This window comes from Pleurodeles waltl, chromosome 1_2 (assembly GCF_031143425.1).
Source record: "Pleurodeles waltl isolate 20211129_DDA chromosome 1_2, aPleWal1.hap1.20221129, whole genome shotgun sequence".
Taxonomy (NCBI): Eukaryota; Metazoa; Chordata; class Amphibia; order Caudata; family Salamandridae; genus Pleurodeles; species Pleurodeles waltl.
In genome coordinates this window covers 450,589,253-450,611,673 of record NC_090437.1, presented here as the reverse complement: position 1 = coordinate 450,611,673, position 22,421 = coordinate 450,589,253, and the positions used below count along the sequence as shown (strand labels likewise).

The 22,421-nt window shown below is 42.4% G+C and overlaps 2 protein-coding genes across 3 annotated transcripts in view; one reads left to right on the top strand and one right to left on the bottom strand.

Moving 5' to 3' along the window:
• The window catches only part of IFT74 (intraflagellar transport 74), a 464,653-nt gene that overhangs the window by 72,106 nt on the left and 370,126 nt on the right, over window positions 1-22,421 (top strand). The gene's annotated exons all lie outside the window — the stretch shown is intronic.
• The window catches only part of LRRC19 (leucine rich repeat containing 19), a 73,126-nt gene continuing 51,602 nt past the window's right edge, over window positions 898-22,421 (bottom strand). Inside the window, exon 4 of the mRNA XM_069240743.1 lies at window positions 898-7,338. Coding sequence (XP_069096844.1) covers window positions 7,004-7,338 — 335 coding nt within the window. The 3' untranslated portion in view covers window positions 898-7,003. The remainder of the gene's footprint in view (window positions 7,339-22,421) is intronic.

The following is a 22,421-nucleotide window of genomic DNA, read 5'->3' as shown; positions in this document are numbered from 1 at the left end:
AAAGGGCTCTAGATAAAATGTATGCCAGATGTGTTCCTTTCTTCCGGCTGTCTCAACTATATGCCAGAAGTGGCAGCCTATGCATGGGTGATAACTGTTTATAAGTATATTACATTTGTTTGGTTAGTGGCTCTGTACAATCGTAGCAATGTAGCTTTGGCAAGGGCCCTCTGGATTACCATGTCAATCTTTTGCAGAGCTGGAGGGAATTCAGGGTTTTTATCTCATACCGGTTTTTATGGAGCTGCTTATTTCACCAAACAGAGGAAAGCAAGTGAAGAGAAAGGCTGTTGTTGGAAAAGCGAGTTTTAGTACTTATGGACCAGTCTGGCAATGTTTGTGTTATGCATCTTTGCAGTGAAGGAGACCCACATGCCGGGCACAACCTTGGAAGTTCGCTCTTAGCTAGCTGTTCTTAAAATGAGGCAAGCACAGTAGCTCTCTTCAGGCTAAAGACCCTTTTGTTTAGTTGGGTTGTAACGGAGAATAACTCAATTCTAAATCGAAATGACTAACAGACATACAATTGAGCTTAACAATTGTTCAGAAATCGTAGGTTTTCTATTACAGCCCAACTCTACATAAAATCCAAAGTATTGTACCATATTCTCGCCACATATCGCTCCTCTTTTATTTAGTCATTTGAGTAAGTCTAGCTAACAAACAGAATGGATGATTCAAAAGACGATTTTTGACAATGCGGTGATCCATTGAACCAGGTAGGTATATATTGGTGCACTTATTTGTAGGTTCAGCTGGTAGTTGAATGTTTGAATGAATATTCCAAAGTAAGTGTTTCCTCTGTGAATAGGAATCAAACACAAAAGAGTGTCACATTGCTGTATTGCTAGTCTAAATGTGCCTGTATTGGCACGCATGGAAGACCAGTGCCCTTAATAACATGCTTTTTCATAATCTCAATGTTAAACAGAGTTGTAAGAGACAACGACACATATTGTCTTTGAACATGTTTTATTCAGTGCAAAGTTTGAGGAATTGACTGCAGAATCAGTAAAAGACAGTCACATTCACACTCAGAGCAGAGTCCAACCTTCTCCCAAACCAGGTTTCTTCTTGAACAACTTCCAAATCTCAGATTATTGTCTCTAGTTGAATTGCTCACCACTTCAAAAGTGCCATCTTTGTAAGACAGATATGTATGCCTGCAGAGAGGCAAGTAGACCTAATGCTGTGTTAGCTGAATATTTTTAATCACAGACACAGAATCGGAGAAAGACTGCAGTGTCCTTTCATGAAATTAAGTAACCTTTTGGAACATTTTGAGAACACAGAAACTATCTGATTTTATTCATTTTTACTCTAGAAAGAACTGTACTTTTACCTACAAAGGTAGAAGTTGAAATTGGATTTTGAGACCAAGAGAACCTGTATTGTACGTTGACTGCGTTTTCCTTGTGTGGTGTGTTGTTCTATGTTTAAAAAAGGACACCTTTCTTTTGGTGGAACTTTCTACGAATGTTGTCACTTGTACTCCAGTGCTGTTATATGCACTGTTAGAAGAAGGAGAAATTGAAGACTATTTGCCCAAACATTTCCTTCTCCTTCCTTTTACGGTTGTCTGAAGGCACATGGAAAGGTAAAATACAAAGAACTGATGTGTGGGGCCTGACGCACTACTATTCCATTCTCAAAAAGTGATCGCAGATTGCGCACCGACTTCTTGCGTACGCAATAGCATTTTTCCAACCGACCCATGTACAAATAGGTTGGTTCACAAAAGAGCAAATTTGAGGGTGGCCCACACAACATATTTCATTAATATTTCTTTCGCAGATTACAATTTGTCACCCCCTGCAACTGGCATAAATAAAGGAAACATGGCTGTGTTTAAATCATATTATATATGTATATATATATTCACAATCTCTTTTTGTTATTCAAAAAGGATACAGCACTTCACAGTTGCGAAAGAATAATAATTTATTGGCATGCAAAGGAATGTTTATGCCTTTGTCAACCTCCTCGCCTGACAGAGAGCCTTATCCTTTTTGAATAACTAAAGGAGAGTTTGAATATTTGACGTGGTGGCTCGCGTCTGATACCGGCACCACCGGCGATTAGGAGCAGATGAGTTACGCCGTGCAAAGTGTTTATATATATATATATGTATATATATATATATATATATATATAAAACGCTTCACTGAGTTGTTGTGAACCAATGTCTTCTCTCCCCAAAAACATTTTATGCATTCAAAGAGGCAAGAGGAGTCCAAAGGGGACCTCTTCTCCTTGCCAATTTGGGAATAAGTAACTGATCAAGGGTTGGCAATCGGAATTACGGTTACAAACCACAAATACATCAGGGTATAATTCGTCATATCGAAGGGAAACCCACAACATTCCCTCTCCAATTAGCGATTTGTAATCCATTTCTGAACCCATTTACTGATTCAGAAATACTTTTTTGAATCGATAAATGTGTTTAGTAAATAAAAAAGTGCTTTTTAACAGTCGCAGATCCCAGTGTTTTAGCAAATCTGAGATGTTGCGACCTTTAAAGTGTTTTGAATATCAGGCCAGTGATTTAAAAAAAAAAAAACGAAGCATCTCCCTATGTTTTCAGTCTAGAAGTGTTTGCTCAGTCCTTTGGCCCTCTACAAACAGTGATGCCCATCTGCACAGATAAAGTTGTACCCGATTTAATAATTAACGCTTCATTTTCTCGCCCCTCTAATGCAGCTGTATTATAAAGAACGGTAACTTTAAACATTTTCAGTTTGACAACCTACTGTACTTTTGTTTGAAAAATAAAATTGAAAAGGTCCCTTTAAATGTGGCGAATGCACTTTTTATGGAGCTGTTCAAAACAAAGAAGGTGGTCTAACTTGCTTCTGTTAATTTTTCTAGTTACTGTATCCTTAAAAACAAGCCTGGGTTGTGCTGTTTTTTAAAGACTATAAATAATTTACACAAATTACAGAAAGAAACGAGAGGTTGAACCTGTGGAGGGAGATTGAGTAATGGTGTTCCTTCAAAGTGAAATATTAACAGCCATTTTAACAGTTAGTTAAAACCTCCACACAAGGCAGCTGACTCTGTAGGTGTTAGTACAAACAACAAATACATACATCACTGAAATACTGTGTAGTGGAATTATTTGGAGTAAGGAGAGGCCACTTAGCGTAGAATATGTAGGATTTTCAAAGGACATTATCGCAGTAGATGCACGCAGGGTCTACATTTACCCGTGTGAGCGAAAATGCATTTTTCATTACTATCAATTAATGAAGTGGGTGTAGCAACTTTAAACAGCATATTGCCACCACCATATAAAGGCCCTTTAGATTTGCACCTTATAAGAAAGGCATTTGCCTTTTCCAACGACCCACTGAGTACAAAGATAATCAGGCAAACATTTCTTCTTGGCTATTGCAGTGCAGCGTTTCATTAACACATTCGATTTCTCACAGAATATGCAATACATGAAACAGCAACTGAGCCACATGAGCTGAATATGCGATCTAAGGAAGACTGGAAGCCAACAGATGGAGGAGGGATTGTTCATAAAAGTATCCACAGGGGTGCACCATTGGGTGGGTGCAGAGTTGTGAAATTGAGTTACTTACGAAGGTTCCCAAGAGTATCCCTGGAAACCTGTGGCAATCACAAGTTTCCAATCATGCAAACCCTTGTGAATAATGAATTAAATCCATGCATACACATTCTGCAGGCATAATTTCACATAATGCACACATTTGCATGGGACAGTGCTTAGTGCAATGATGCTTTTTTCTCATTTTCCTCCATAATTATTTGTTATACTGTGGAGAAGCTTCTTTATACTGCCACACGGATTTTTTAAAATGCTACATTCCTATTCCCGCTATTGGTACTGATTTACTCTAATCCTTGACAGGAGTAAACTCTGACCATTTCCAGTGCAGCACTGGGTCATAAAAAGTAGTGAGAATGAGTGGGTGTTTCCCAACTTTCTAATGAAGTGGTTCTCAACCCGTGGTCCAGGGACCCCTGGGGGTCTGAGACTCCTACTCAAGGGGTCCGTGACTGCTTAGAAAATATAATAATAATAACATAATAATACAATTTATGTAAATAAAGAAGAAAAATGTAGAATAGAAAATGTTAAAACGTTAAGGAAATGGGAAGGAATTTGCAATTGGAGGCTAAAAATTAGGTTGGTGCCCTCAGATTGATATGTGAGAGTAGTGCAAATGAAATAAATAGAATATAGTGTGGACGATGGGTGGCCTCAGTTGGATTTTAAAAAGCCCCAACCTTCTCATTAAAATTACAATTTTATTTTTTAGTATTTGTGAATTAAATATGATATTTCATCATCTGCTTATTTATATATTTGTTTGATAAATGCTTGTTTTGTGTATCGTTTTGAGGGTTATATCATCTAAACTTCTTTTGCTGGGATGCTCGACTTCCAGTAACGACTCAGTGGTGGTTCTTGGATTTCAATAATGATTCATTGGGGTTCCACAGAAGTCAAAAGGGTAAAAATGACTGCTCTAGGGCATCCATGCCCTGAAACACCCTTTCCATGCCCCCGAAGTAGAATACGCGTATGCTCAGTATCACAACATTGCAAAATAATATTTCCCTTGAGTAAATGGATAAGCACAAATTCACCTTTTGAGGGGTCCACTTACGTGTAAATTAGGCCAGTTTGCACATTCAAGTTGAAATTGTACAGTCAAGTGTCTTTGTAATTCGTGCCCTTTGTTTATAAAGCTTCAACCTCTCAAGTTATGGTCTTAAGATCTCATAGAGAGTGTTGTTATAACTCTGATGCCAATTCCGTTTCACCTGCAAATTCCCAAGGCAGGCGGGTACTTGCCCATCAGCCAATTGTAAATGTACTATTTTCACATGTGAACACTGTCCACCCTGAACTATCTGCCCCTTTGTTGTCAGCAGGTGCAAGAATCTTGATGGCTAATTCGAGCAAAATTCAAATTTGTTCTTCTTGGAACGTGCACTGGTGTTCTGATTTGTGCAGCCTGGAGTGCTCATATGCAAATCACATTTTTGCTGGCAATGTGCCAACGGAAAATTAGCAATGTGAAAACAATCTCGGGTAAAGACTGCCTAACGTGAATATGTGCATCTGGAATTGAATTAGTACCAAGGTTGTAATCAAAGCCATTCAAGTAGCTCTTTGGTTTAGTATATGAAATTACATTAGTTCCTTTCAGTTTCTGTTGGTAAGATATCACCCATTCCACTCCCTTGGCATGCACTCCAATTTTACCAATTTAGCTGTTAGGTTGCATCAATTGCAGTAATCCTACTGACTATGAATTAAGGTTCCCATCCTTCAGGTTTTTTAAGGCTGTACAGGGTCCATAGGCAGAGGGAAAATAAGAAAATGTTAATGCAGCCAAATAAGCTGTCTGGAGGTGGCAGCATTGCGAGCAGCAGTCTGCCCAATAAATATGAGACTGCAGCAGTGGGATGGGACTGGCTCCAGAAACCTCTGGGTGTGTAGATCTCTCTCTCTCTCTTGGGCAGAGTAAAAGAAGTTGAAGGGAAAGGCTGCATCCAGGAGGCAGATGAGAGGGAAGAGAAACAGACCTTAGGCTGAATTTAGAAGGGAGAAAAAAAAGAGCATAACATAAGAGTGAGAAGCAAAGGCTACCGGAGCCAAGCAATCCTAGTGTTCAAATACAGAGCATTCTACATTCTTCCAGTCCTGGCTTATAGCCAGAGGTGGGTTTGTTCTGGAATTTTGAGTTTTATTTTTACATGATAAACATGGACTCACAGTATGAAAACGTGAAAAGCTAAAACGCAAAACTGGTTCAAGATGTCATGCTATATGGAGCCACTTGCCTGCTGTGTAAAAAGGGGAAGTGTACAGTGAGATGAGGACCAGAGAATTGGAGAGAGACAAGTGGGAATATATGAAAGATACTTGTGCCCCCATGGGGTCTGCCTCAGGCTGCTGGCCATCTTGTGCACTCTTAATGCCATGTTTGCCAAAGGTTTAAGGAGAAGTTCCGTGAAATTGAGGATGTCAGTCTTTAGAAGCTGGAGTTGAGGGCTTGCAGGCCCTTTGGTAGGCTGGCCAGCGGGGGACGGCACATATTTCCTGGAATAGATTGCTTCTGAAAGGCCAATAGAGTCGACTGTGAAGTAAGACTAGGGAATGCTATGCAGGTGTTGGCCCTAGACGTCGTTCTGCAGAAAACCCATCAACCTGGAAGATCTGCGAAGACAACCGATGTTAAAGTATGGAGGCTGCTTTTCCTATTTTTTTCTATATCAATAAATGCTCTTTATGTGACACGCAAAAGCCTACATTTCATAAATTCAGATGACATCATTATGCTAATTAGTAATTTTGAAACCTGAAAATTCCTACCTCTCTTTGGTCACAGAATGTAATGAGAAGGCCTTGATAAGCACAAATTACTATCAGAGCCTGGAATATTTTCCCACTGTCTGCTTGTAAGAGCCTCATATTTGCTGAAAGCATGATATCTGTCTTTTGTTGGTGTCTTTAGATCAATGATTGAGGTGCTTTGACAGACTATTGTGTGGTTGCTCCAATTCAAATAAAAAAGTCTATTGAGAATGTTGGCTTATTTTTGTCCCTGGCATCCTCGCATACTCTAAAGGTCAAGCAAAATATATTTTGGATTTATTATAGTTTCACCAAACTGTCTGGTCTTTCCTACCTCACCTGTGGAAGATGCACCTTCACATTGTGAGTGGAAATTGGAACCAAATAAGATATGTCAGGCACTGTGTAGCTTATTAATTGACCTGAAATTTACAGCAAATTGGAAAGGCAGTTTATACTCCAGAAGATGTCCTGACTACTAGTAACTGTTTTACTGTTGCATGCAAAGATGTTGATAGACAAATGATTGAAAACATTACAATAATGTACCCTAGTGGAGATCTTCTAAGAACCACCATGAACATAACACTGTTACCACGAAAAGTGTATATGGCACGTGAAGCAGCTACTGAAGTGGCTATCCAAATCTGCTGAGTTATTGTGTTAACTCTCTTCAGTTAGCTCCTGCGCATCTATATATTTGTCTTCTATAAATCCATCATCATCTGTCACAAAGATGTTCTTTTGCTCAAACACAACCATGCAGTCATCTTCATCTAGCATTGACGGTGTTGTTTGTGGAGCGGTGCTCATATCACTGGTAAACTCTTGGTCAAACATGTCTGGCTGGTATTCCTGTAGGCGATGGTGATTATAACTAGCCAGGTAGTTGTACCATTTTGGAAACTTTATGGCCATTAAAATAAAAAAAGACGTTGCCAGGACGACTCCCACTACACCCGCAAGGAAGTTCCAGCTTTTACCAGGAGAAGTTGAGGCTTAATGTAAGAGAAAAAAACATTTGTGTTATTTATAATCATTTATAGTCATCATAACCAGTTATTTATTCCTGCATTCATGCTCACTATTGGAATATGTATGCACCTCTGTTCTGGAGCTTTTTAAGAAACATTTACATTTACTTCTTTGATCTTTATGTGTGCCCATACAAACCATTTATTTTTAGTTTGACACATTCATGGCTATGTACTGGTGCAAACACTGCATCAATATCGCACTGCAATTTGAAGATATAATGAAAAATGTTTTTTTTTATATTTTCTCAATACTTTGTTGCATTTCTGAAACAATTGAACATAAATTCTGGTAGGGTGACTAAAGAAATGTTTCCCTGAATGCCTGGTGTCTAGCAGTACCAAGTATGTGTAGGCTTTCCTAGGGAATGTACTTGGCACAATGAAATATGGGATATTAGCACAGATCACAAGAATCACTTGTATATACTGTTCTGTTCATTTGATGATAGCTATCAAACCCAGGACACCTTCCTTGCCCAGGCTCACTGGTCAATAGAACTTGCTGAACATAATGCCTGTCAGATTTGTAGCTTTTGTTTCTAAACATGGTATTTCCCGCCAGTATCACTCAAATAACCATTTGTATGCACATGTGCAGATTTTGCACACAGGAAACTATGAAAAAACATTGTGAAGCAAGGCTCAGCTGCTGGCTCTCTGGGCTGTTGATCAAACTACAGCGGTAGGCACCTCTGTGACAAGAAGACTCTGTCAGGCATAATGGTGTATTATTTTTGAGGATCTGCCTTCTATGCAGGAATTTACAGGTGAAAACCTTTGACCCTTTGCTCTCCCCTCAACCCCTGCAATTCTCTGCCCAGCCATGACCAAGACAGTGTTTTGTTTCTTAGCTCACAAAACAACTCCTGTTGGGGGGAGGGGTTAGGACACAGGCACCCAGGACAATGCCTCAGCAAGGAGCCAGGTACCATTTGAAATTGTTCTTTGCAAAAAATCCAAGCAGCATCTGGATCATTTCTGGGTCACACATACAGTTTTGTTGGTTTGAGAAAGGCCTACTAATGGATCAAGGAAAATATGTTTCAAATGTTGTCATGCCCTCAGATTTTCCATCAAATAAAAGTGGGATACTGAAGGATTGTCATAGACATGCATGATTCACCCTGTTACAGTCTAACTGCAAGAAAACATAAGCAAGGTCTGAGATGTATAGTACAGTATTAACATTATCATTTCAGATTTCTTCCTGTAGGTCTAAAACCTGCTCTGAGAACGTTAGGCAAGAAAATGGCAGTCGTAGGTGCACATTTGAGGAAGAAAAGAATATGGCTGATCAAAGCCGACACTATGCAGAAATTGTCAGAATCCAAAAGCAAGGCAAGTCTCCTCTCATGTACGGCCCATGGACTCCAGCATCTTCAAAACTTTGAATGCAAGATTGAAGATGAATCTTTACAACACTGCTTAAATGATCACTTGAATCAGATAAACCACTGTTAGAACAGTAGAGTACTACTGAACAGACTTAAGATGTGACAAAGTCTCTTACATTGTGACAGTATTGAGTCTTTTGCAAAAAGTGACATTCCATCAAAATCTCCTGTTTCATTCCATAGTCACAGATGCCTCTGCGATACGATTGAGAGCAGACCTAGGGTACTAGACAATTCAAGAAGTCCTGTTAGAATGTGGGTCTCACTACTATCCCAACCTACTACATCACAGGGCATTCCACAAGCACTCCCTTCCTTCTCTGATAATGGTCAAGATTTAGATTCAAGAGGACATAGGATCCCCATACATAACCTAAACAAACAAGGGAATACCATGGCCAGAACCTTATTAATGGGATCGCAAGCCATGTGGAAGGAGCTCATCCTAGTTGTTTCATCAATAAAAACATTGCCCCCGCAACTGTCTACCTGACCTGCTGCAGAACATTGAAGCAGATGCCCTAAGCCCCTTTCACCCAGAAATCCATAAATGAGTTTTAGACAGTGAAGTGTTGTTGGAAATATTAGTGGAATGGGGCCACAGTACAGCTGAAAAAACAAAAAGCTGACACTTAATATCTAGTACTGGAGCTTAGGTCTATGTGTGATGACCTTTTGATGACTGGTCAGGAACAATTATTTACTTCTTTCCTCCAATTCCACTAATACTGACCACTCTGATAAAGTTGAGAAAATTTGAGATATTCAAAGGCCAAGTTGATACTCTTTGCATAAGAATGACCAGAGCTATGATGGTTCACCAGTTTGTTCACCTTTTACTCAGATCAGAGAAATCATCTATGCCAACGGAACTTTATGTCCACATCCCTTGGTCCAGTATTGTATCCAATTGTAACATGCTTAAACTTTGCAGCATGGCCTTATGATTACCTTCAAGATGGAGCTTGAAAGTTGTCCAAATACTGCATGGAAAGTAAAAAAAAAAAAGGCAAAGAATTTGGCCTCCATATTGGCAGATGCCTTCAAATGGAATATGTCATGTTTGGTCCCATCAAGACGACATTGCTGCCATTAGCTTCAAAGCAGAAGCTACATTACCATGTCTTCTAAACTTGAACGAGCCCAGGCTCCATTTCCCCTTCATCGGGGTATACTTGGCAGCCCTTATGACCTACGGAAAAAATCAGCACCAGAAATCCTTTTTCAAGTTTCCTGTTATAAAGAGTAGTTGTTTAAGAATAAAGGCATTTCTCTCCTTTGGCAAACATCCTCCTTGTGAGCTTTATGCAGGGTGTTTGATAGCTACCCAGTTTGAGCTAATAAGTAAAACGTGCAGCATGTTTCATGGCTGCTGCTTCTATGATTGTGTTCACTTCTGTCCATAGAGGAAATATATTCAAAGAATAGGGTGCGCCACCATGGGAGGGGGGGGTCTGCTGGGTGAGGGGGGGGGTATTTCCTTAGACATTTGTGGATTGTTGCACTGTAAGGCGGGAGGGAGGGATAGTGCACACAAATGGCTTTGGAGCCCAAATTTAGTTGGGTCATTTACACATTACCTTTGTTTTAAAAGACACAGGACGGGTCTGGGGAGAGTGTACTAGGGAAGTGCCCCCAGTCAGACAGGCATTGGGCCTCGGATGTAGAGCCACCCAGAGACTTGACTCCAGGGCATTCTTGGAGCCCAAGATCCATGGAATGGAAGTGAGGTGCAGGGACCATTTCTTTACCTAAAGCCTCTTAAGGGACAGATACTTGGAGGCCTTTCTGCTGTTGTGGCCCATATGAGGGAGGTGAGGTGCAGGGCTCATTATTTTCACTCTGTGCCCAGAGAGGCCAGACTGCTAAAGCATCACTCATATGTTCCCAAGCCCATGCATGAGTAACCCATCCAGTCCATGTTTTTACTCTGCATTCAAATATTTGTAGTGTATTACATAATTGCGTCAGGACTACTAGTCCCAGAACGCAAATGAAAAATACCTGTACTGGATGAGTTGCTCATGTATGTGCCAAAGAAACTTGAGAGCTCTCTTAGGGGCTTTGTAGCCATAGCCCATGGAATGGACTCAAGGTGCGCACCTCAATAGTTTTTTTTTTTTTTTTACCTAAAATCCCAGAGGGGGAAGATTTCTGAAGGCAGCTGGGCTGTGTCCCGGGAAGGGGCAATACAGGGGAGGCAGTGCCAGGAGTTGATGAGCTACGTATGCATGTACCTTGGCATTTTTTTGGCAGTATCATAGCCATAGCCCAGGCGAGTATTTTCACAAATATACTGGTAATTTTGGAAATCTCTCCATTCCTGCCACTCATGCACTCCTTTGTCTGGACTCTAAACTTTTGGAAGGGGGCCGGAATCGGATGGGGTGGGCGGCGCCAGCACAAAAAAGTTTGAAGACCTATGCCATAGAATGGGTGATACTCAGGCTTTTACAGTTTTGTTTGGCATGGAAATGTCCTCTGCTTGGTAATGAACATAAACTTTCCCTGGGTGCCCAACTGCACTGTTGTCAGGATCCCTAATGCTGATTTTTGTTGTCAAAGGCAAACATGGATCATGCCATATGTGCCATAACATAGGCTTGTCTCACGGATTGTGGTCTTGTTGGACCAGGAGGGGTACCCATAGCGCTGCTCTCTTAGTGTTGGAAGGCTACTGCCTTCACCAAAAGTTAAGCAGCGTGGGGCAGCAGCATAGCATGTAGTGATCAATAGGAGTGAACAAGCCCTTTTTAACCTGTGTTACAGGAGTGAGGCCTACAGACTCACGCACATTTTTAAGGTTCCGCTGCTGTGCGCTTAACTTGCCCCTTGGCCTACATCAGTTGGATCTAAAATGCTGCAAAGTGCAGGAGTGGTGACTCTGCACTGGCTGTATGTGTGCCTGGTAAGTGTACAGTATTGTGATAGAGCAGTGCTGTGCAGTGCGTGCATGGTGAGTGCATTTACTGGGTGTATCTATACCTGCAAGGAGTACATTAGATGAAAGATGTAGTGCTGTGAATATGTAAAGTTAGAAATTAAATACTTCTTTTTATTATATAAATAAGTATGTGACTGGACTTTGATGTTTTGACACTGCTGTGCACTTTATGAGTTATGAGTTGTGTTAGCTAATCTATATTTAGGCTTCCCCTTACCCCCACAAAGGGGCTTTTGGCTACTTGTCCACAGCTACCACTGAGATTCAACTGTAGAAGGGGTACTTGGCCCATTTGCTCAGGATCCATAGTAGGCCAGTCCCTAGGACATCAGGAGTAAAAGACCCCAACCACCACACCACAGTTGGGCCCAGTAACCCCTGTGTGTCTCATGGTCCTGTGACAGTTTTCATCCAAATGTAGTAAGTCAACCAGACCATCTTATCTTTGATGTTCTTTAAGAATCCTAAACCACCGAAAAGCCATCTCTCATTCACTAGATATCAGAAGTAGCGCAAACGTCTGCCCAGACAGTGCAAAAGGTTGTGGCTGAAGCTTCACCTTGATGGTCATAGCGGCAGTCCATGCTATTGCACAAAGAGGTGATTCGCTGGAACTTCGCTTTGGCAGTTGGCGCAAGTGGACCAGTCTTGGTGCAAACGCACCCATTAGCAAAGAGCCCAAAAACCTCAGGGGAGCCCAGCTGAGGGCACACCGAGGGCCCAGGACCTGAGGGGCACCACCTGGGAGTCAGGAACACACTCCAGCAGAGGCCAGCATGGCTTACACAGGTCTAGGCAGCAGGTCAGGTAAGCAGTTGCAGGGAATCACTGGAACTTATTATGTCCCTGTAGCTCAGAACAGGAAATCAGCTGGTTTACCCTTGGTCACTTCAGCTTGGGATGAAGGGTCAAGGTCCAATCTTCTTTCTCAGCAAGTTGGGCAGCAGGCAGCAAAGAAGCAGGGCAGCAGAACGGCAGCACAAAGCAGCGCAGCAGTCCTTCTGTAGTATCCACAGGTCCAAGAGTGTACTGAAGGATTGGTATTTATACCTAGAGCCTTCTCTGAAGTGGAAGAAACCTCTATAGGATTACCTTTGAAGTGCTCAGGATTCCTGCCTCCCGTTCCCTGGTATAAGACTAATTACAGTAGTTATTAATTCCTTTGTGTGGAGGCAGAACAAAGCCTATTCAAGTGTAAGTTGGGCTGTGCCCTGCTTCTCCCTCCTGTCCTGCCAGTGATGGCCTATCCAGGCACACCTAAGCTCCCTCTTGTGTGTGGCTGTCTAGGAAGAATACACCAAGCCCAACTGTGAACTACACCCAGCCATGTGACCCGGAAACAAGATGGAGGCACTAAATGGCTTAGGCAGAAAAAGGCCAACTTTCTAAAAGTTACATCTTCAAAATTGTAACCAAAAATCTGTCTTCACCATAAAAGAGGATTTTTCATTACAGTTCCAAAGACACCAAACATGAACAGTTTACCTGATCCAATTTAGAAGTTACAGCTTATTAAATGTAACAAAGTAACTCCAATGTTATCCTACTGGAGAAGCAGACCTCGCAGAAGTGAAAATTGAATGTTAGAGGTTTTCACTACCAGGACATGTAAACATTAAAATTACATGTCCTACTTTGTAAATATATCGCACCCCACCCTGTGGGCTATTTAGGGCCTACCTCAGGAATGATATATATGTATTAAAAAGGCAGGGTTGAACCTGGCAAAAGGTTTATACTGCCGGATTGAAATGTCAGTTTAAAAGGGAACACAGACTTCAATGACAAGCCTGAAACAGGTATGCAAGGTTACTGAAGTAGGTGGTACAAGTGCTGCAGGCCCACTAGTAGCATTTATTCTACATGCCCTGGGTACATGTATTACCACTTTACTAGGGATTTATAAGTAAATTAATTATGCCAGCTGGGGCCAAGGTTACCATGTTTGAAGGAGTAAGCACAAGCACGTTACCACTGAACAGCAGTGGTAAAGCGCACAGAGTCCTAAGGCCAACAAAAACGAGATCAGAAAAATATGGAGGCATAAAGTTAATGAGAAGACCATCCTAAGGTTGACAGCTCTAACAGTTAGCTACTTGTAATCCCTGTTCTTCTCCCAAGGAATTTCCTTTGAAGACTTAAACAACCGACCCTCATCCCTAGCTTGAATTTTAGGATAGTAAAATATTCCACAGTAGCACTCATTGTACAAATACATTACCTTTAGAAGCTGTGGGACACCTTCCAATGTAGGCATGGTGGGAAATGGAAGATGTTGAATATGTTCCTATTTAATTGTTCTGTGGGTGCTACCTGTTTGACTGCAGTTTCCCTTCAGTTCTCTCATTGAGGTTTCTGTGATGTTTAGGGCAGCAAGCTTAGGGCCATGTTACAAATCTGTGCTATTTATCATTTACTATAGCAATAATCATTTTTCCAATTCTTTATTTTATACATTTAATTATAACCATTACAAGCATTGCAATGAAAAGGCAGAGCACGACTATTTAGCATAACCAAATCTCAAGGCATAATAAAAACATAACAGGTCTTAAAACACAGATACAGAAAGTTAAAAGGTAGCTCAAGTCAATGCCACAATGTTTATAAGTACAGTGCCATTGGCAAGATTTAAGAAATTAGAAAAAGTGGCAATTTTGTGTGAATGTGCATCAGTTTGGAGCAACAGGCTAACTGAAGCTTGCCTCTTTAACAAAGTGCAAGTGTGTAGTGATTGCAGCTGTCTATTTGTTAAAGTAGAAGACAATTGACAATTATAAAATACCAAAATTCTAAAACTGGTTAAAAAGCTAAGGCCAGCAGAAAAACATCACATAAGTTTGTTTCATTTGAGGACAGCAGACTGAACAGGGGCTGACCGATTAGTGGCATGCGATCGCAAACAAATAGCACAGTTAAAACATTCAAAAGGGGAAATTAACATAAAAAAGCTGATTGAGACCCTCCCCTTTATCAAAATTCAAGTGCATAGTAGTAGCAGCTGTTTAGTTGTTATAGTAGAAAACGTTTGTCAGTTATAAAATACCAAAATTATAAAACTGGTTAAAAGCTAAGGCCAGTGCAGACAATACACAAGTTTATATCATTTGAGAACAGCAGGCTGATCAGGAGCTGCATCTTTAGCACTGAGCAATCACAAGAAAATAGCATAGTTTAAACACTGAGTAGGGAAATCGGCACTAAAAAGCACTAAGAATTAAGGACTGATTAAAAGTCTAGTTCTGCAAGAGGGTTTCACTGGTTAGCTAGCACCACAAGAAGACAACAGTCATGAGTTGTGTCCTACAGGTGGCACCGATTTAATTTACTTGTGTTGGGGACCTCTCAACTCCCAGCAGGTGTTTCACCGTTCGTGCAATCATTCTTGGGTCAGCCAAATTAAGACAAGCCAGGACGACTTGTCTGCGGTAGCTCCTCCTGAGCTGGTTCCATATGGGACGTAGCCATTTACGTCGTATATCTAAAGTAGCAATGCAAAGGCAGATGGTGTGCAGCAGGTCTTCGGTTACAGAGCCACATAATCAACAGGTTGTTGCCACTGATATCCTTTGCCAGGGCCTGTTGTGCATAAGGGATGGCAGGATCCCTAGGCGATAAGTGAGATATCTGATCGTAACACTGAAATTTAGCAATATTCCAAAATATTCCTACGATCATAGGGCTTTATAGCTGTTTCGTATGGCCCAGGCGGGTGTGCGGTGCTCTAAGGCAGATCTATCTTCCAGTGAGGAGATGATTTTCATTGACTTATGGACCATTTTAAAAAATATTTTGTGACTTGTGGCAACATGCCATAGTTCGGCCAGCCCAAAACGAGGTATTGTGTCTTCAAGATAATCCCTTGCGGACGAGCATTGCCTTTTCATGTTATCCTTCCATATACAATAGTTTACTGAATGTACTATGGCGAGCTTATGGCAAAAGAGAACAAATGCTACTTGCCTCGTAAGGGACTGTTTACAAGCCCAATCTCTAGTCTAATCTGGGCTGGTGATGTGTAGACAGGGAGCTGAAAAATGTGTCTATGTATACGTGTTACTAGTATGTCTAGTATTGAAGCACCCTGGCCCCAGAAGGCTTCTGAACCATATGCCAGTGTGGGTACCACTTGGGCTCTGGCGATTTCCAAGATGGGAGTGAGTGCCCCTTCAGGTTCTTAAACACTGCAGACAGCCTTGCCGCAAGGGCGATCCCCTTTCTTTTAATTTCTTCCCTGTGGGGATTGAAAGAACCCCGGTTATCGAAAAAAAAATGCCAAGGTATTTGTAGACCTTTGTCTCCTCAAGGGTGTTCCCCTCAAGTTACCATTTAGCTGCCTGTTTATGACTATTTCTAGCTAGGATCATCATCTTGTTTTTTTGCTGTTTATTTTCAGGCCATTTGCCTGAGTATTTCTGCGTTGCTCTTAAAAGGCAAACGATACCGACCATGGTCAGGCTAAGTAGCACCAGGTTGTCAGCATAGAGGAGATCTGACGGGTGCGTTGACCCCAGTTTTGGTGGATGGGAATTAACTCGAAGCAGGGCTGCGGGAAGATCTAACATAAATAAGTTGAATAATAACAGTGCTAAGACGCCTTCCTTCTCTAAGGCTGCATGCCGTTGGAATGGCCCTGGATAAACTGCCACCATTGCCTAGTTTGATTTTGTCCCATGTGTCAGAGTATAGATTTTCGATCACTCTCAAGAGGGTTGTGGGAATACACCTGCATTTTGCTTTTCCCATAGCCATTTGCAATTGAAACAGTAAAAGGCTGCTTTATAGTCGATGTAGCACAAACAGTGTGGCAGCTTCTTTGTAATGGAGGAGTCGACAATGAGAGCCAGAGCGATCAGGTTCGTAGTTGTGCCGGTGTTTTTTGTGAAGCCTGTTTAGTTTAATGGGATGATGTTGTTCAAACTTGTCCATTCTCTAAGATGGTCAAGTAAAATACCAGCGTAGTATTGTGCCTTGTTGTCAGTAAGGGCAATTAGCTTGTAATTCTCTGGGTCAAATTTGTTTCCTCTTTTAAAGATGATGCAATTACATAGCCTCTTGAGGAAGCCGGTATTGTGGCCACTGAGCGAGCGTTGTTGAAAAGTGGGGCAATAGCATCGGCCCAGATTGTTGGGCTTGTCTTGTAGATGGACTGAGGGATTCCATTTGGGCCCGTTGCACAGGGAATGAGCCCCTCAGCTATCTGCCTAAGTACCTTGTTGGCGCTGATGGAAAGAGTAATGCAGTAGCTCGTCGATATATCTGTGACTAATCCAGGGTCTACCTGGTGTACTTCCCTTGATGTATGCAGCATTAGGTTTGGATTGGTCGGTGGGTTGAAGTGGCCAAATAGATGTGCAGCCCACACTGCTTCTGGGATGCAAAACTACAGCTTTCCATTTGCAGAAGTTTTGAGGGCATTCACTGTGAGCTAAAATCTTTTGGAGTTCTGGTGTTTAAGGTCCCAAATGAGTTTGGCCCTTAAGGTCTCAAAAAGTTCCCTCTGTTTATCTTCATATTTTGCACTTCTCAGGTTGCTGACGTGCTTCGTTGGAAGGGAATCGATGAACTGTCCGAAGGGCCTGGTTGACTTCCTGTTTCAGGTGTTTCAAGGCTCCTACCTTATGAGTTTTTATGCTGGTCAGGGAGTTAATTGATTTTGAACAGGGAATGGGGTGGCTAACTTTTGAGGCAAACTTTGCAGCAAAGCTTTCTACAAATACCACCCATTTGTCAGTTGTGGAGCATTCTAGTTTTTGAGCTTTGCACAGGAAAGATGTTGCTTCACTGGCCAGGGACTCTATTGTTTCCGAGGACCATCTTACTAATTTTAGATTGGTAGAGTAGGTGGACCCCAGGAGATTTATTGCCAGTTCGTGTAAACAGGAGCTCCAGTTTCTGAGGAAGATTATCACTTTCTGGTTCGACACCCAGTTTAAAGTAGGCAACTGAGTTGAGCAGCGGGAGGGAAGCCAGTGTGTAGTCAATTAAAGAATTTCCATGTGATGAATGGAACGAATTAGCTGGGGGAATGTCGCCCTTGAATCGACCATTTAACACCTGCACACCCAGGTGCTCTAGCTCTAGCTTGCCGAGAAGGGATTGGCCCAATGGGTCCAACCTGCCCAAATTAGATTGGGTTTGCTTTTTAATATTACAGTAAGAGTCCAGGACCTCTATGACTTTGTGCACAGGTATCCTTCAGGGCTAAAATTTCAAAGGATTTGAAATATTGGCACAGATCTGGGTCATCTATCTTGTCCCTCAGTCCATGAATGTTCCAGGAGCAAAGTCTTAGTTTAGAACCCCTGCATTCAGATGTGATCTCATTAGAGTCAGTTTACTTTGAATCAGCCTTTGTTGGTGCTGACCAGTTTGGGGCACTTGTGATCCACTACCAGACATCTCTACTAGGCTTCCTTACACGCTGAAATTGAAATTCTCTGTCCAGGCTTTTAGCTGTGCCTATTTTTGATGGAGAAGGCCCTTTGCCGTTCCTAAGAACTGAGTAAGAGTTTGGGGGGCCTGTTACGTCTCTTGGGCTGTGGTCTTTGTGCCTCCTCAGGGGATACTGGTACCAAGGTTCAGAAAAAGTTTCCACCGTGATCTCCCAGTCGTTAAACTACTTGCTCTCATTTAGAACACTCTGGGCGGTATTGGATGATCTCCAGGTGACTTTCATTCACCGTACAGCCTGAGGCTGGGTTAATAAGTCATTTTCATTGGAGGGGAGGCCAGCTAGTGTTGGAATCCGGTTTAATAATCAAAGTATATTTCCCCGGTTTAAAATACCTTCATTTCCCACTGAGCAATATTTTGGGTGGTACAAGGTTGAACTGGGGGTTCTCCTCGTGGATCCCTTAGAGCGTCACCCCCTGCATGTGTTGGAAGGCTGTGGTTACTTCCCATAGCAAAGGAGGGACTATCGCTTCTTATCCTGTTGTAGGCGGGCTGCGGGACTCAATGAGCAAAGGAGTTGTGAGGGGAGGCACCAAAGTTTGGATGTTTAGTTCTGTTCTTTTTAGGGTGACTAGGCTATCTTGATTGGATTGCTCCAAAGTTATCACTGGGGAAGTGGTTCTGTCAGAGTATCCGTTTACTATAGGTGCTTCTACTTGAGCAACTTTGCCTTTGAAGGCGGCTGCTGTCACAGTCCTATACTGAGTGTCGTTAACAGGATATTTATTCTTATGGAAGAAAGGCATGAAATTCAGAAAATTAGGACTTATGTTGGCTGCAGTTCTTATTTTTATATTTAAAATGTTTTGTTACCATTTAAATATATTGTATTGTATTGCAACATTTACATAGTGCTTACTACCCCTATTTGGGGTGCTGAAGCACTTGCCTACATGGGTAGCACACTACACTGTATGGTTGGAAGTGTTTTGTCTTTGTTTTGTCCTTATGTCAGAAGTGTTTCCATGGTATGGGTGATGACGACCAAAGAGCGGTTATTGAGTTATGGGCGCAGCGCTTAACAGTGTGGTGTGAGAAAGAGACCTGCAGTTTTTGGTTTTCAGTAAGTTTGGAGCTTTGAACAGCCCTGCAGGTCCCTTTGTGATATTTCTTAGGATCATAGTCTACTTAACTGGTTAATGCACTGGGTTGTACATCCTGAGACATTGTTTTTAAGGTCCTGAGCAGGCATAGGTTGGAGGGAGACATGGTCGAGTGATCTGCTGTGTTCGACTTTGTTAATATCATTCCATATCTGATTGCCGTTGTTTGTGAGATGTCAAGAAACTGTCATAGTATGTAGCTTGTAAGAAACTGCCATGGTGGCCTAGATTAGAGTCCTCCAATTAGCCATTACTATGTGGCAGATCTCTACAGTTAGTTCATGCCTGTTCATGTGGTGGAAGAATTATTGGCTGGTAAAGTACTGTGTGATGGGCAAAACCCATAGCAGTTCTGTCTATTGTAAGTATGATGGTGTCAAGCAATATAATGGAATTATTATGTATCCATTAGAAACTACAATCGACTGCCTGGCCACTGAGTGTTATGGTGGTAGTGTAGGAAAGGAGGATTATATATTTATTTTATTGCAATTGCATTTAAATAAACCTTACTACCCCTGAAAAGGCATTGAAGAGCTTTATGTAGGCCGGCACTCTGCTCAGAAATCTAGGGTTTGCATATGTTCAGTGGTTATTGTTGGTTACTGGGATTAGTCTTGAGTTCTTAAGGAACCCATTCCATGCATTTACTCCAGTTTCTGTGGGGTAGATTAATTTAATAGGGGTTAGGTGTGATCTTTAGTGGTAGGTGGGGGTGTGAATTCATGCAAATGGTTGGCTGTGTTAAATAGATGATCTACAGGTGATTGGGTTTAGGTTGGAGGAATATGACTTTTGAAGGACAAGGTGTGATCTTTGAAATGTGGACAGTTTGCAGAAAAATAGAAATAGGAATGAAAAGAAAACAGTCCTAAACGTTAAAGTAGGCTCTGCATATCAAAATTGATACCAGTGTATCCTGAATTAGATTTGGACCCCAAGATCTAATCTTTTGGTTCCAAGACATTTACCATAGCCTGGCTTAGTCCTGTATTTACTCTATTCATAAACAGAAGGAAAGGTAAATATAAGAAAAATATAGTTAGCAGCGGAAAGTGTAAGCACTTTTTGGTACTGATAGATTCTTCATCTCTTTCTATTAAAGAGGCAGCAGTTTCAGGGGCATCTTCTCCAATACCAGAGTTTAGTTCTTACTGCAGTACGTTCTAAGGCTGATTCCATAAATATATTATACCCTAGAAAAGGCTCTGCATTCAGTGCAATGCATTCTTTTATAGTTGCATCACCTGTAAGAACAAAGGATCCCTTACGTTCTCTGTTTTAATATTTGGATTTGGGCTGTACCTTCTCTGTCCCCATAACAACAGAAGCCACTTTTGTTCTTACTAAATATTTAAATACTAGGTACTCTAGCTAGCTGTTTCAAATGCACATTATAATATCTTAAACATTGATCTGTCTTTAAATTCCATACATATACTACCTCTTCCTATTTCCAAAGATTCAGCTGCTTCTCCAATGTCTGCAGGCAAGGAATAAAATGTGCAATATCCCGCTAAAGTTAGGTTTTCAAAAACTACAATGAATTTTATAATGATTATGTCCATTATGTTTGATGCCATCCTACAGGGTGGGAGAGAAATAAAAAAACAAAAGTTAGCTTCTGTGAGAACCATCTATGCCTCAGAAGTCTTTGGTGGTTTAAGATGTTGAATTCTTAAGTGGTGCCTTCTACTCCAAAACACAAGACACACAGAGTGCACACAAATTCTGCATCTATAACAGTCTCTGCATCTCCCTAAATTATTTCATTCTGATGGATACAACTACCTGTGGATTCCTCACCTAATGAATACTCCCATGGCGCCAGCATTCGACGGAAATCTTCTTCCTAGCTCCTGCACGTCGACGAGGACGTCACTCTAGCCCACGCGACGCCGTCTGACGTCATACAGGCAATAAGAGGTCCTCGCCGACGTGCCAACGTCAGTTCCCTTTTTTCCGTGCATTCAAAACGGTTATCTTCGAGGGAGCTACTGTTACTTTCGTAGTTACAGTGTATTTTCTGCTGCGTAGTTCTTCTCTGCGGTAATAATGTCTCAGAGAAAGTCAGGTTTCAAGCCCTGTCGAGAGTGTGGGGGCAAGATGTCAGTTACAGATCCTCACTCTGACTGTCTATGGTGTTTGAGCTCCGACCACGACGTCGCGACTTGCGATTCATGTCAGCACATGAATCCGAAGGCCCTCAAAGAACATGAGGCTAAACTATTCATGGCGAAGTCGAAGAGAAAGGAAAAACATCACAAGAAGTCTTCTTCGCCAAGGTCGCATCGGCGTCATCGAGACTCCCGGCGCCGTAGAGATTCATGGCGTCATACCAGCAAGGAGACTCGTTCGAGGTCGCCTTCGGCTCGGCGTCGGAGGACTTGGGAGGTCAGTCCCATGGTCACGCCGCATCCATTGACGCCGTTGCCCTCTCCGGCGTCACAGACTTCGCCTGGACAGGCGTCTGTGATTGAGGTGATGCAGCCTCTTGTGTTGTCTCCGGCATCGCAGACGTCGAGGCCGGCGTCTGGGTCGCCTTCGATCCAGGCACCCCAGTATCCGGCTTTTCCCACCCCTGGAGCCGATAGTACTGCATTTCTGAATGCGATGTATACCATCTTTCAACAGATGGCTCCAGGAGGTGCTCCCGCTGGTCCTTCGGGGCCTTTGGCCTTTTCATTGGGTGATCCTGCGCCTCTACGGCCGGCCCCCTTTATGCCCTTTCTCCCTTTTGGGAATGTGGGCTCGGCGCCGGTGGCCGCTCCGATGGCTTCAGAGGGATTGGCCCCGGAGGTTTCCATCCCGTCGACGTCGGGATTTCGTCCTGTGACTCCGGTGGGTCCATCGGCTCCAAGATCTCTTCGTCCTGCTCCTTCAACGGCACCGAAGCTGCCTGTGGCGCCGGACGCGGCGTTGGATGCTTCTGGAGATCGGCGCCGATCTTCGACTTCGGCGGAGGCCATGTCGACTCCGCGTATCGAGCAGAGACTACATTCGAGGAGGCGTGCTCTCCGTCTTCTGGAAGAGCAGGAGTACCAACGAGTCCTGGAGGAAGGAGAGGTTGAGGACTCTGGTGATGGACTGCATGGTCTGGATACGGCCAGTGGGCTGGATACTTCCCCTGAGTGGGACCTTTCATCT